Source organism: Lepidochelys kempii, chromosome 3 (assembly GCF_965140265.1).
Source record: "Lepidochelys kempii isolate rLepKem1 chromosome 3, rLepKem1.hap2, whole genome shotgun sequence".
NCBI classification, from domain to species: Eukaryota; Metazoa; Chordata; order Testudines; family Cheloniidae; genus Lepidochelys; species Lepidochelys kempii.
Genome location: NC_133258.1, coordinates 141,388,047 through 141,403,988, shown reverse-complemented (window position 1 = coordinate 141,403,988; position 15,942 = coordinate 141,388,047). Strand labels below are relative to the sequence as shown.

The following is a 15,942-nucleotide window of genomic DNA, read 5'->3' as shown; positions in this document are numbered from 1 at the left end:
GTAGTTGGGGCATCTTTGAATTGCTCGGATGGGGCTGTTCCCAGCGTCTCCGACGCCTCCTGGGTATCAGTGAGCGCCTGGGCGTTGGTTGGGGCCTCAGCACTTTGGGCTTCCAGCAGTCAGCACCAACTGAACTGGGCAGCCTGCCTTTATACAGCCACTGCACCTGGAGCATGCCCAGTAGGGCTGTGGGGGCATGGTTTCCTCAGCTACCAAGGAAGTGTTAACCCCTTCCTGTCCAGTGTGGGGTGAGTACACCCCGTCACAGTATGTATAAAGCATAGAGCTTGAAAATGTTACTGCAAAAATGGGCAGTGCAATTTAAATAATAGCACCTCTCTGAGTGTTGTTATTGGAACAATCAGCCATGGGCATAACAAAAAACCAGGCATTGAAGAGAGGCAAAATCAGAAAACTTGTTGGGGAAGAGCTATACTCCACCACATACAGGGCGATCTAGAAATGGTGGGCCAGATCCTCAGGTAGCGTAAATTGGGGTAGCACTATTCCATTGACTTTAATGTTACAACATCAATTTGTATCAGCTGATGAGGCCTGGATGTATGCATGTCTGTGTGGCATGCATGTCAGGCGGTTGGGGCCTGAAAAAGCTCTCTTCTTAGCTAAAGTCAATGGAATGGCGCTACACCAGTTTACACTACTTGAGGATCTGGCCTGCCATTTTCAGATTTCCCTGTATTCTTAGGAATCAGTGAAATGATTATATAATTGTACCCCTAAAGGCAGATTTCTGCCAATAGTGGATAACCGTTGCCCAGTGCAGCAATAACTTACAGTGCATATTCTGTAATAGGCTTTGTTTGGTTAACAGTGTATTGCACAAAGTAGTTTGGATTTTCCCAGAGTCCTCCCACATTTCCACATTCCACAACCCTATTTGTGCCTGTAGAGGCTCTCCGGCATGAAGCTATTTTGTATTTTTATTGTTGTCCCATGATTTGGCATCATACCAAGTAGAAGGCTTTAGCATGTGAGGCTGGTTGTGTAGTAAGTCAATACATTTTCTTCACTCTGTGGCCCCTATTCCTATGGGGAAATATGGCTCATAGTTATCTTTCTAGTGGTTTTCCTTAACTGATGACACAGAATATGGCTACGAGACAGACCAGTCTTCACAATATTGTATTATGAACCGATATTAGCGATATTATTATTAGCATATTAGTGATCTGAAACATTAATAAACCAAAATACTGGTGCAATGGAGAATTAAAAATAACATTTCTATTAGGAGTATAAAATATTAAATGGTTAAAGTGTAAGCATTAGTCTTACCATTAACCCATCCTAACCGTTAACCCCCATCCCCGGGCCGGCCAGAGCAGCGCCAGCCGGCTGACCCCAGCCCCAGGCTGGCCGGCCGGAGCGGCCCCAGCCCCAGCCCCCAATCCCTTTAATTGGTTAACTGGTTAAACGATATAATTTTAATAGTTTAAATGGTTAACTTTTTAAACAATGTTTACATCCCTAGTTTCTACACAAATATGAAAACAAATTAGGGACAGTGTAATTGGATGTTAGAATTCATCCTGCATCAGGGAAGGAGGCACATTTAACAGTAAGTCACCAGGCCTGATTGTACTTTGTTCTTCCATGAGTTCATGGAAGGAAGAAGGGAAGGGTGCAAGGAGCCTTTGTCCCCTTTAATTCCACAAAAGGGCCATTCACAATCAATACCATCAGGGGAGCACAGGGGCTGCTTTCTCCTAGTGCTTCTGGGGGGCACAAACTACCCCAAACGGTGTGTAGGAAGTTGGGCCATGGCACCCCTTCGCACCTGCTCGATGAGTTAACCAGGCAATCCCAAAGGAGCATGCTGCACCATCCTAAAGCCCCCTGAGGCAAAATCCCTCCCAGATTTATAAATGGGGTGGGAAGGCTCTGCACTACCCTCAAATACACAACTGGCTCCAATATAGCAGAGTGGGAAGAAGTTATTTTGGATTTTTGTTCAGTGAAAGGGGGTGATGTTTTTGGCACTGAGAGGCTCCATTGATTGTCTCTCTATCTAATCATCAAATCAGATTGTCCAAGAATGACAGAACTGGATTATGAAAGGATAAAAATACTGGCGGCACCAGTAGGAAAGAAAGCTGTAGCTGTACCTCACACCAACTAACTGGATATGTATTGCTTTGAGACTAAACATGTCCAGTGTTGTGGAATTCCAGCAATGACTTTTGTTTAAACTGTTGCTTGACCAGCCCAAAGTTTGAGATAGCCCAAGAAGTACTGAGTTGTGGAAAAAATACCAAAGTTACTGGCTGGAAATATTTGGGAGTTGATGTGCACAGCTCCAGTTAATTTCGCTGAGTGTTGTGGGTTGAAAGCCTCTGAAAAGCAGGCCTCAGCATTACTATTGATTTTAATGTGTTGTTTACCTTGTGTTTGCTACTTACCTTGCACACATCTGCTCTAATCTACCCTCATAAGGAAAAGGAACTTGACAAATGTTTCTTGCATTAGTGATCTTGCCAGTTCCTAATAAGGCTAAGTTTATCCAGCAATACTAGAAGGCAGAGCCAGACCTCTATCAATTTTCCTTTTTTTATCAGAGTGAATGAAACTAGGTTCTAGAACTGTGGTCTGGATTTAACCATCTCTGGCCTGGATTTTGTGCGCTAATACACTTTTTGAAAGATCCCTATTTAGATCAATCATTTGCATATTTGAGTATTGTGTGATTACGTACATACCAGGCTCTCTTGTTTCACATCTTTCCCTCCTCCTATTAAACTTCTAATTACCACCTGCTCTTATGGATTTGATGACTACTGTCTGGCTTTAGAAGCCAATCTATTGCACTGGTTATAGAATTCTATAACAAAACGTCTGGGAATATATGGTACAGTGTCAATCTTCATATTTGCTGACCTTATTCTAAGCCCTCTGAAAAAAGGAATTGGGGTGGGCTCAAAGGAATTTTGCAGGCATATGGAAATCAGTGTGTAACAGTTTAGGATGAGAGCAGCTTTATTTATGAAATTCCTCATCACTGTTTTATGAGCAGCTTGTACAATTTAAATATATTGTTTTGTGCATAATTAAAATGACCTGCTTCTGGTTGGTATCCGATGTGCCAATTAGCAGACTTGTACACCATTTTTTTCCCAGCTATATATAACCAATTTATTATTTTGTAAAGGGTTCCAATAAGGGATTCTTAGGGGAAAAAAATTGGACCAATTTCATTCCCTGTTTAACTCCACTGGTGTTGATAGAGTTAAATCAGGGATGAATCAGACCCACTGAGGTTAGGAACTAATACACAATATATTAGAGGATATAGTCCAATTTGAATGGTAGGTAACTTGCACTGTGGGGAAGTAATAAAGGAACATGCAAAAAAGGAAGCAGTGTACAAATAGGTTGCACAGCATTTGTTTATTTTTTGCTTTAAAGAACCAATAAAATGAACAATGATTGTCTTTTTTTAAAAAAAGTGGCAATAGCCAAATTATATGTGGAGATGGGTTGGGGGAAAGGGATGTAGGGGAAATGATTGTGCCACAGTGTTTCTTTATGAAAAACAACTATGGTTTCAGTATAATTTTAGGGTTCAGGTACCTGAATTTTGTACACAAGATCCGCATTTGTAATCTGCCAGTATTCCAGTGGTCATAGCATTCCTAATTTATATAGAAAGGAGCAAATTACAGCTAGCCTCACCTTTAATGCAGCCTGTGGTCTTCATGGGTCCTAGTATACTCAAGTCTAGATGGAACATCACATGCTGGCACCTACAGTTCTCTCTATTCATTCTATCACTTTATTAAGAAGGAAGGTGATATCATGCTTAGTTCTAAAACTCTCTGGCCATCCATGTGCTAGGGGATAACTAAGTAGTAACTTGAGACAAGAGCTGGTTGGAAAACCAAGCTCTTTCTTGTGGAAAACTTTGTGCGGGGAAAATCCCCATTTGTAGTTTTTTGGTGGAAATTTTTTTGTTTTTTACAAGAAATTCCTAAACAAATAAAAATGAAAATTGTTGTTTGATTTCATTTTCAAATCACATTTCTAAATGAAAATTTCAACTTATAATATTCATTTCAGTTTTTAGAAACTGAAAAATATTGTTTTTCTATTTTGAGGTTTTAGATTTGCGAACTCCCCTCCCCTCCCACTTACTGTTTTCCATTTTTTTTCCAATAGGAAAACAGTAAAAGAGTGTGAAAAGTGTCCCTCCCCAACTTTCTCAACTTTCCCTCCTTTTTTCCAGTGGAAAGAGCCTGAGAGTGGAAGGGTAGAGAGTAAAAAAGAAAGAGAGAGAAGGGACAAATCCCCAAAATCAAAAATGGAAAACGTTTTTTTATTTTCCAAAAACTGAAACAACATTGTTTAAGCAGGTGCTTAAAGTTAAGTAGGTGCTTAAGTCCTTTACTTAACCTGAGCCTTTAATAAGAAGAACTATGACCAAAACTGTAAAAATAATGCAGACAAAAGAAAAGCGTTGTTTATCACAATTAACCCTTTTCCTTCAAAATTTTTTGTACTGCAATACAGAACAGATAGATGCTGGTCTTTATTTAAAAAAAACTAAAGACAGACAAAAGCAAAAAGGCAATTAAATATTACTGAATGACTGTGAAATTTAACCTGATCAACTGCACAATCAATTTATTTTTGGCTAGGTGGGTGCCTTGTGGCTGCCTAAATCAAGTTTAGCTATTTCAGAGATCAGATTTCACAGTAACAGCCGTGTTAGTCTGTATTCGCAAAAAGAAAAGGAGTACTTGTGGCACCGTAGAGACTAACCAATTTATTTGAGCATAAGCTTTCGTGTGCTACAGCTCACTTCATCGGATGCATACTGTGGAAAATACAGAAGATGTTTTTATATACACAGACCATAAAAAAAATGGGTGTTTATCACCACAAAAGGTTTTCTCTCCCCCCCACCCCACTCTCCTGCTGGTAATAGCTTATCTAAAGTGATCACTCTCCTTACAATGTGTATGATAATCAAGGTGGGCCATTTCCAGCACAAATCCAGGTTTTCTCCCCCGCACCCCACCCCACTCTCCTGCTGGTAATAGCTTATCTAAAGATTTCAGAGTAACAGCCGTGTTAGTCTGTATTCGCAAAAAGAAAAGGAGTACTTGTGGCACCTTAGAGACTAACCAATTTATTTGAGCATAACCTTTCGTGAGCTACAGCTCACTGAAAGCTTATGCTCAAATAAATTGGTTAGTCTCTAAGGTGCCACAAGTACTCCTTTTCTTTTAGCTTATCTAAAGTGATCACTCTCCTTACAATGTGTATGATAATCAAGGTGGGCCATTTCCAGCACAAATCCAGGTTTTCTCCCCTCCACCCCACTCCACTCTCCTGTTGGTAATAGCTTATCTAAAGTGATCACTCTCCTTCAGAGAGAGAACTAACTTTGAATTCTCATTTGAAAAGAAAAATCTTTTCCTGGGGGATGGCAAGAGCTAGAATTTCATCCAAGCTAGCAGGAGGCCTGTGGGTTGCAGCTGGGGGAGCATTTTTGTGGAAAATAGCTTGCATCATTTTTTCCCCCAAATTTCCTTATTGTGGAAGTTCTGCAGAACTTTAAAAAAAACTTAATTCCATCTCCAATATGTACTACTGTTGCACATCTGTATTTCTTAATTTTGCACTTCTCTGATTCTTAACCACATCTTGCACATGCTAAAGGCAAACAGTTTATATTTTACTAGAATGCCCATAGCAGACAGAATATTTGTTTTAGTAATTACGGCTTTGAAATTTGGGTTCTTGTCTAAATAGTCTTCTTTGAGTGATGGTCCCTGTGTGTGTTCCACCTGTGGATATGCATGCATACCATGTGCCTGAGTCTGGAATTTTTTGCAAGCCATGACCATTCGTCCGCACATGTGGCATAGTTCTCCTTGAGCTCCAAACCAAGGACATAAAATGTGGTACAGGCTGATGACTCTCCAGTTCCGTCTTACTGCCGCATGGTCTGAGTTAGAATCTTCAGTGTCCTCAGCTCCTTTATTGACTGCATTATTGCTGTAATATATTGTATATAGTTAATTTTAGTAGTTGTCACAGTATAGTTAGATAGGAGTTTTTCCCCATTTTCTTCCCCACCCAGGGACTCCTTTCCCCTTCTCACTGAGAAGTCTGGGATTATGCCCAGGGTCCCAGGGTTCAAAAACTGTTTTCTGCCCTCGCTTCTTTTGGGTGAGCAATGAATATCAACATTGCCTTTACTGCCTGGGTCAGGCTCATATTTCTGCCAAGTGCGACATCTGCTGCTCTTTTCCCACCAGAACTTGTGAGGGTAGAGAACTGAAACTCAGAAAATGTCTCATGGGGAAGGCGATGAAGCCCCAATCAGATCCAGGCCAGGGGCCGCCCCGTAATCAGTCTCTCCCAGTGAGTAGTACCCCTCCGAGCACAAGCTTGGGAATGGAGGCTAAAACTGTTAAGCCTCAAGAGAAGGCTTCACATGAGAGCAAAGGGCATTCTCATAGACATAAGTCTTCATGTAAAATGGCTCCAAGGAGAAAGGCTCCCTCCCTGACCACATGCATGGATGCTAAGGGCTTAGGCCTGAGTAAATCTTCTTGACAGGAGAAGGAGATGCGCAAGGGTATGGGTCTGACAGTTCTGACATTGGCTCCGATGGTGCTCAAATAAGCAGTTCCTGGTGCTCTCTTCCAACCACCATGGTGCCCAGGGAAGCTCTGGCTTTGCCAGCTCCACCAATGGACTCTCCTTGTACCCCAAGGTGATCAGAGACCTATTTCTTCCTGGTGGACGTCTTCTTACTTATCCATATTTACGCCTTCTATTGGGACCACCTCTATTCTGGGACGTTGGTACACCAGAGGAAGAGACTAACCTCATCCCACCTGCCAGCCTTGAGGAGCTATATCCTAAGGACTATATCATTGTGATCCTATAAGAAGCATGTAGAAACACAACCAGAACTTAGTTCTGCTCGTGTTTCTAAACTGATCTCCAGAACAAATTAGAATTCATTTACTTATTTTTTTCTTCTACTCTTGAACATCTCATTACAGCTGACATCCAAAATACCATGGGCTAAATTCTGCTATCAGGGTTTGGGTGGTCTGGTTTCCCTAACACCACTGCAAATCTGGAATATAAACTGGAAAAAGTGAGATCAGAATTGGGGCACAATCTCTATTCGTCAGTGGAGTATCTCCAGATTTACAAAAGAATAATCGAGAGCAGAATCTGGCTCAGTATATCGCTGGAATGAGGCCTCTGAATCCATCCAACAGAGACTTTCCCATATGTTGTCAAGTCATGTATAATTTTCCTGGCTCTTCAATAGATTTCTAATATTCCAGGAACAAAATTTCTTATAGAGCATTCTGCAAGGTGCATCTTTGAAACTGTTAGTAGAAGATTCTTTTTGAGGCAAGAAATTGATATATGAAGAAGTCAACCCTTTGTCTCCTATGGCTTCAGAGAGGAAAACTTAAAAGATTAAGTACAGTTACTGTTATAATTATTATGTATTTGTGTTGCAAAAGCCAATTAGACACCCTCTCATGATCAGGACGTCTAGCGCCAGCCATGGTACAAACACATAGTAAGAGACTGTCCCTGCTCTGCAGAGGTTACAATCTAATATATCACATGCCTATCTTGTTTGCATTTTAGTTTTCATGTTGTCTGAGCTCTGCTTACGTGTAGGCCATATAACCATTATGTGGAAATCAATGTGGTTAACTGGTGATTGAGAAATTAAGGGGAGAAAGCTTTCTTCGCTCTGAAGAAATGTCTTTTGAATTTCTCCCTAATGAAGTTGACTTCACTGTCTCATGGTGTGATGAAAAAGCTTTCTCACTTTGTCTGCAGTTTGGAGTTTCTCCTATATTTGATGCATACTTTCTTTATACCCGTTCTCTAAATGTAAGATTTGTTAGCCAGAACCCCTGAGTGGCTTACACTGTCTAAATTGGAAGTGGTAGAGCTCCTGATGTTCACTCAAAGGGACTGCATATGGAGTAATGTGTGTTGTCCTTGGATTACCATGGCTAACTAAAAAACCCCACAAAGGCTGAAAACCAATACAGTCGTTAGTGTGTGCGCACATACTCTCAACAGCGTGATCAAGAAAGCCGCAAGAAACCATGTCTCCTGTAGTAATTAGTGAGGGTTTGCTTTGTTGTTTTTATCCACGGTAGGGGTTGATCTGTAACTGTTCCCTCGCTTCTTCTCTCAACAGGCTGCTCAACTGTGCTGCTTCCGCAGCAGCATGTAGATTTACCAAGTAGAGCTATTGTCTAGGCTTTACAAAAGTCTGGAAATTCTGAGGAGTTTTTGTGAGCTGGGGTTTTCTTCAAATGCTGTGTAATGAAATCCATTCTTGGTTTTGTTCCTTGAGAGAGACAAGCATGACAAACTTGCCTAGTCCTTGTCTTTGCCATCTTCTCTTGTAGTGAATATTTAGGCAGAATTCTAAATGGTAGGTGCTGATATTTACCTTTGATTTGTGGATCCCCTTAAAGTTTTGTTTAATATTAAATGTTTTTAATGTAGAGGTTTTTCCATAGACTTTTAAAATCTTTGTAACCAGGCTAAAAGACAAAAACAACCAACCAACCATAAGAGGGTCATTTGGGTTTCCTGTTTGATACCTATTAATAGCAGCAGACTATAGATTAAAATACATGCTTGATCATCCTTAAATGAGAATTTGCCAACAGTTACCACACATGTGAGATTACCATAGGTTTTTTCCCCCTAAACTGAGACCTGGAAATAACAGTGGTATGTCTTGGCAAAGGTTAACTTTTTATTGTCACAATTGTACCTGTAGCCTACTCATACATGCATCTCTCCACAGTTGTCTATGCTTTCTGTTCCTCCTTTTAAAGAGAGAGGAAGGATGGTCGAATGGTTGAGGTGTTAGCCTAGGACTCAGCACACCTGAGTTCAATTCTCTGCTCTACCATAGACTTCCTATGTAAGCTTGGGCAAGTAATTTACTCTCTGACCTCAATTGCTCATCTGTAAAATGGGGATAGTTAGTATTTGGATAGTATTTCACTACCTGACAGGGCTTTGTGACAGTAAATACATCAAATATGGTGAGGCACTCGTATTGTAATGGGGACCAGATCACTATCTGAGATGGAAAGGATAGAATTGTAACTTGCCCTACATTGGGCAACTCTTGAAGGCCACTGTCACTGGGTTCCTTCCTCAGGGCACTCACTTGAGCCTCTGGTCGGTGATGTCTGGGCATAGCTGGGTCAGTTGCCTCCCGTGCACCCAGTCGTGGCCAGAAGTGTCCCTGCAGTCCCCTGCTAACAATTTCTCCCTCAAAGGGCTTAAACAAACTCCGCACATTCCTTTTGTCCATCCACAACATCCCTTCTTGGGGTCTGAGTTTATTCAGATAAAACAAACTCAAAAGTAAAACTCAAAGTCCCAAATCAAAATCCATTTTTTACCCTCTTGTCAGGTCACTCCCAGGCCTTTCCTGCTTATTGTCTCAGTCCCATGTCCCGGGACTCTCTGCTGGAGCCTGTTTACTCCTAGCAGTCTCTGATCACGCTACTCCCAGGCCTTCTTGCCTGGAACCTTTCCTGTTGTAGCAGGCCACTCCCAGCGCCTCCCTGCCTGGAGTCTCAGTTGCAGGAATCTCTGCTGGAGCCTGCTTATGCCTAGGAATATTTTATCTCCCTGAACATCTCCCTTCACTGGAGGCATCTGCTGCCCTTTACAGGGAATTACCTGATTCAACCCAGGTGTGCCTTATTCTGTAATCAGGACTGACTAGCTCCAGCCTTCCAGCCCTTAAGAGGCAAGCCACCCTGTAACACTGCATGTTCCAACACACCAATCCAATCGTAAGAGCCTCAGCCCTGAACAGCTAGTGAGCCTTGCCCTTTCCAGGGTTCCTAACAAATACAAAAGAAAAGCAAATGAATATTCCCAGGGATGTGGTTCATCCCTCTGCCTTCAAAGAGGCTTTTGTTGAGTTAACTAAGCTCACAGACTGATATGGAGAAATAGTCTCAAAAGATGTATGAGGACGGGGTCCTCTCTTTCTTGAGGGAGGGGCCATCAGGGAACAGTTAGGTGAGGGGCACTTGCCTTTAGCCAGCCCTCTCTCCCATCTGCCACCAACTTTTCTTTTTTTCTGTTTCATGGAGAAGCAGACTTGACTAGATGGTCTTCATTAGCGGTGGGCAACCTACGGCCCGCGGACCACACACAGCCCATCAGGGTAATCTGCTGGCGGGCCGCCAGTTTGTTTACAGTTGCATGGCTGCCCGCAGGTCCCAGTGGCCGTGGCTCACCGTTCCCGGCCAATGGGAGCTGTGAGAAACAGTGCAGGCTCGTACTCTGTAAGAACTCGAAACAAAAACACTTCATTTTTCCTTTCTGGAGTGTGACGTATATCATAATCCTCAACTCTAGGACACAATTCAAAAAAATCCTCCTCCTCTTTTTTTGTTGATCTAAATTTTTTGTCATTTCTTTTTAAAATTGTTCTGTACTAGGCTTTTGAATTCCTGTTCACTCAAGTTTCAGAGTAGCAGCCGTGTTAGTCTGTATTCGCAAAAAGAAAAGGAGTACTAGTGGCACCTTAGAGACTAACCAATTTATTTGAGCATAAGCTTTCGTGAGCTACAGCTCACTTCATCGCAGAGCATAGAAGGTGTAGCCTAGAGGCTGAGGAGAGGGGCATGAAGGTAGCGTTAAGCTACCTTTTCCCTTCCCAAATTCTGGGCTGCTCTATGGGCCAGTGTGGCCCCTGGTATAGGTTAAAACAGCACTGAAAGGATTCTGCAGCCGAGAATTGCCTGTACCCGATGAAGTGAGCTGTAGCTCACGAAAGCTTATGCTCAAATAAATTGGTTAGTCTCTAAGGTGCCACTAGTACTCCTTTTGTTCACTCAAGGAAATTTCTGTCTATATCCTTTCATTTCTTACAGCACCTTTAGCTCTGCTGCCAACTCTGGTGTGCTTTTCTCTTTTAAGCTCCTCCCTCCAAATCAGATCTCTCTCACTGATGTGGCAGAGTGGGGCCACCTGCTCATTAATCCTGTGTTGGCCAGGGTGTTTAAAATAGTGTTTAAAATCATCAAATTTTGGTGTAGACCTGTTTATAAGCTGACCCCCGCTCTTCGATGCCTCACTTTTTTACCAAAAATATTTGGCTTATGAATGAATATATACAGTATATTTCCTCTCAGTGAACAGTATAGCTAAACTTCCTTCTTGTAACTACTTCTTATAACTAACTGCCCTGAAAAAAGTGTGTTTCAATTGTCTTGGAGTTACCAAGTTTCTTATCAGGACTTAAATTTCCCAATGTTCACAATGGTTGAGTCTAGGAGCATATCTTCTTTTCACCTCGGTAAAACACATTTTGTAATGAAAATCCACAACTTGTGCATGTTTACAAAAAGAGGGGAAAATAAAATTTGTTATTTTTCCTGTAAACATTTTTCACCCGAGACTACAAAAATAACTAGACTTATTGGGAAACAGTAAAAGTTCTCGACAAAATCTGCACTGTTCAGGAGTCAACATAGTTAATGTAAATACTTCATGGTAATAATGAGTGAGATACCATAGCAGATTTTCTGAAGAGAGGGGATGAATTTAGATCTACTATGAATGACTTATTTTATTGCATAATCCAGTACAGAGAAGAAACTTGGCAATCTATTCTTTCACTGTATACCGAAGTCAAGACAATATTTTTGTAAGATATATAATTGCTACTTAACAAGCACTAATCTTAATTCAGAAGTGTTGTATGGTATTCTATGTCTAATATCAGTAGGAGAGAAGTAATTAAGATGTATGGTTTTTGTAAGTGATCAGGAATGTTTGAATGGGTTACATAAATAACAGACTAATCAAACCATTAAAATGCATACCTTACTGCATATTTGTTCATTTAAATCAGATTTTATTAGAAAATTCTGAAGGAGAATTTTATTTTTCTCTTTATGGTTAACACACTGGCAAATATTAATTTGTGAGTTCCATAGGTAAAATATAATATGTTATGTTTCAGTGTATTTCTTTAAACTAGGTATGATTACAGGGCGATTATATTGTATGAAAAAACTCAGTGATTTTTCAAAACTCACACCTGCCAAATCTCCTCACTAACTCTTTTCACCACTCTGCAGAGAATTCATGATGCCAATGGAAAATCAAACTTAAAAATAAAAGATTCAGACATTTTTCTTGTTTATGTTAGGGTATGTCTACACAGCAAAAAAAAAAAAAAAAACCCGGCTTGGGCTGCAGGGGTGTTTAGAATTCTGGGCTGGGGCTGCAGCCCAAGTTCTGGGACCCTCCCACCCCCTCATGGTCCTAAAGCCTGGGAATCAGTCTAAGCCCGGCAGTCTACACATCAATGAGAGAGCCCCGCAGCCTGAGCCCTGCGAGCCCGAATCTGCTGGCAGGGGCTAGCTTTGGGTTTTTCTTTGGTGTGTAGACATACCCTTATAGTCTGTTATAACTAGTCGTGTTCCGTTAAACAGAAATGTTTGAAAAGAAAAGGGACCAAATTCACGGTCCATTTTGGTCAACTTCACGGTCATTTCCTCTTGTTTTTTCCTACCCCCCCCCCAGATGTTCTGGTTTAACTTGGATTTAAACTTGGAGAGTGGTCAGTTTTGAAGGGGTTTTACCAGCAGGAGAGTGAGTTTGTGTGTGTATGGGGGTGGGGGGGATGTGAGAAAACCTGGATTTGTGCTGGAAATGGCCCACCTTAATTATGCACATTGTAGGGAGAATGGTCACTTTGGATGAGCTATTACCAGCAGGATAGTGAGTTTGTGTGTGTGGTTTTTGGGAGGGGGGTGAGGGGGTGAGAGAACCTGGATTTGTGCAGGAAATGGCCCAACTTTATTATCATGCACATTGTGTAAAGAGTTGTCACTTTGGATGGGCTATCACCAGCAGGAGAGTGAATCTGTGTGGGGGGGGTGGAGGGTGAGAAAACCTGGATTTGTGCTGGAAATGGCCCACCTGGTGATCACTTTAGATAAGCTATTACCAGCTGGACAGTGGGGTGGGAGGAGGTATTTTTTCATATTCTCTGTGTATATATAAAGTCTGCTACAGTTTCCACGGCATGCATCCGATGAAGTGAGCTGTAGCTCACGAAAGCTCATGCTCAAATAAATTGGTTAGTCTCTAAGGTGCCACAAGTACTCCTTTTCTTTTTGCGAATACAGACTAACACGGCTGTTACTCTGAAACCGTTCACGGTCATAGGATTTTTAAAGTTATAAATTTCATGATTTCAGCTATCTAAATCTAAAATTTCCCAGTGTTGTAATTGATGGGGTCCTGACCCCAAAAGGAGTTGTGGGGAGGGGGGGGGTCGCAAGGTAATTGGGTGGGGTGGGGTTGCGGTACTGCTACTCTTACTTCTGTGCTGCTGCTGGGGAGCGGCAGCTGCTGGCCAGGATCCCAGCTCTGAAGGCAGAACCGCCTCCAGCAGCAGCACGGAAGTAAAGGTGGCGGGGTATGGTATTATTAGGGTACCCCTGACTTCTGCACTGCTGCTGGTGGGGCGCTGCCTTCAGAGCGAAGCGCCCGACCAACAGCTGCCTCTCTGTGGCTGACTAGCTCTGAAGGCAGTGCAGAACTAAGGGTGGCAATACCGTGACCGCCCTAACATAACCTTGAACTCCCTTTTGGGTCAGGACCCCCAGTTTGAGAAACGCTGGTCCCCCCTGTGAGATATGTATAATATAGGGTAAAAGCACGCAACAGACCAGATTTCATGGGAGGAGACCAGATTTCACGGTCCATGACACGTTTTTCAGCTGTGAATTTGGTAGGGCCCTATTTATTAGTATGTAACTGATGACATGACATGCCCCACATGTAATCAAAAATTACAAAGTATTGCTCCTCCTTTATTCCAAATAAAGTCAGATGGACTCTAACACAGAATTCAGATCCTGGTTTGGAATACTTCAAAATGCAGCACGTTTTTGCATTCTAGTTTTTGGGTCAATAGATTGTAATAACAGTGGCCATTTGCAAAATTTGGATCCCGGTTTGGATTTTGACCACCACCAAAGTTCAGATCCAGGGTTTTAGCTTGGGCCCTTCTCTAGTTGCAAGCAATTATTTCTTTTCTCATCTCAGTTCCAAATCCATTTCAGCCCTGAAAACTGTATAAGAGAAAAACACACTCTACAGTTGGGTATGCAATATAAAATGGAAGAAGATATTGCTCTTTTCCTGTGAGAATAATTAATATAAGATGTCTTGTAGCTTGTAACCATTTGAGTTATCCCTCCTTTCCCCACTTATTATGAAAATAAATGCCATGCAAGAGATCACCCTTCAGGTAGTCACTCTCTGTGTTTACACAGGCACAAGCCGTATTTCCCCAGTCAGTGTAGCTATTTACCTCAAAGCTCTGGTTCATTCTTGGGGCTCCACTGTTTTTCATAAACTGTACTGTGGCAGTTTGGCGCAAATCTGATCTGAAACAGCTACTCTGTATAGCCACAACAGCCACTGTTCCCCACTATATTGTCTATATGCTGTGCTTTGCAGGCTTCATGTATTTCCTGCCCCCCCCAGCCCCCCGGACAGGAAAATAGGGCCTCTGCATGTGTTTAACCTCACATTTTTGCAGGATACTAATATTTCTGGTCTTAATTGACTATAGTTTTACAGGGGAGTGTGTCCCAGATGTGATTGCTCTAAAATGAAAGAGTATCAGTGTTGGGCTTGAATATCTGCAATCTAATTACCAAAATGCCCTTACATTTTATTTTGAAAGTTTCTTTCACTTAGTTATGACATTTCTAAATGACACTGGTAATCCTGGATTTTTTCCCTTGTTTTTACAGGTGACCTGTAACTGTTTCACCATCAGTAATGGAGAAATGCAGGATGTTGGTGTTGGCCTGTATCCCAGGTACTGTGGACACTGTTTCATTCACAGGCAAAAACTCTGTGTGTGGCTTTTTATTTTTTATTTTATTGTTTTTTATTTCTAGCTAGTTAGAGGGGTCACTGAAGTAGCAGGTACCATAGCTAAATAAGAAATTAGGAAATGCAAATAAATTACAAGAACATGAAAAACATTATTGAGTTTAAAAATATTTTTAAACTCCTAATTGCAGAGTTTTAACATAATTTAGATAGGACAGCTTTTTATACCTGAATTCTTGTTCTCATGGAGACCCTAATCTCTTCCTGGCAGTGGTAAGGATAAATACTGCCACTAAAACATGAGACTCGGGCTTCTTAAGAAAGTACCAAGAAGCTTGGTTAAATAGTTCCTTGAAAGAATAGGGTTTTTGCAGCCCACCACTTTCCTTTTTGTCACATTGAAAGAGAATATAGGATTTTAGATATGAAAATTAAGAATAATCAAGAAAATATTATAATGACACTTTGGTATGCCCACACCTTGATACTGCATGCGGTTCTGATCGCTCATCTCAGAAAAGATACGTTAGAAATGGATAAGGTACAAATCTCAGATGCTGGTGTTCTGTCCTCCTGTTGCCAGCTATCTCCTTCGTGCACAGGGGCTGATGGTCAGATGAAATCTCCCTTGCCCAGGGCATAGATAGGTTTCTTTGACCTCCTCAAGATTCATAGGGGCTTCTGTATGGTTCAGTGCAGGACTGGGTCCAGAAATGGTTCAGTGCAGCCCTTGGCAAAGCCTTCCACTTGGTTTACCAGAACAGCTTCCATTTTGGGTGACAGAAAGGTCACTCTCATCAACACTGAATCAGCTGAGTATGATAAAGGAAGAAAGGAGCCCTGCAGGTGGCCAATCTCTCCTTGCTCCTTTTCACGTACAGCTTTGGAGGGGCTGTCTCTAAAGGGTTCCACGTCACACAGCTGCTCCTCCCTCCTGGTGTCTCCTCCTTTGTTAGCGGGATTGGAGATCTGCTGAATGTATTTTATGCGCTCCCTCTCATTCTCATGTCC

The 15,942-nt window shown here is 41.8% G+C and overlaps 1 protein-coding gene across 9 annotated transcripts in view; it reads left to right on the top strand.

The window, feature by feature from the left end:
- SMYD3 (SET and MYND domain containing 3) overlaps window positions 1-15,942 on the top strand; it is a 658,192-nt gene that overhangs the window by 527,336 nt on the left and 114,914 nt on the right. For all 9 annotated transcript variants that reach the window (XM_073338294.1, XM_073338292.1, XM_073338291.1 and 6 more), the window contains one exon: window positions 14,847-14,914. In XM_073338294.1, the coding sequence (XP_073194395.1) occupies window positions 14,847-14,914 (68 nt within the window). The remainder of the gene's footprint in view (window positions 1-14,846; window positions 14,915-15,942) is intronic.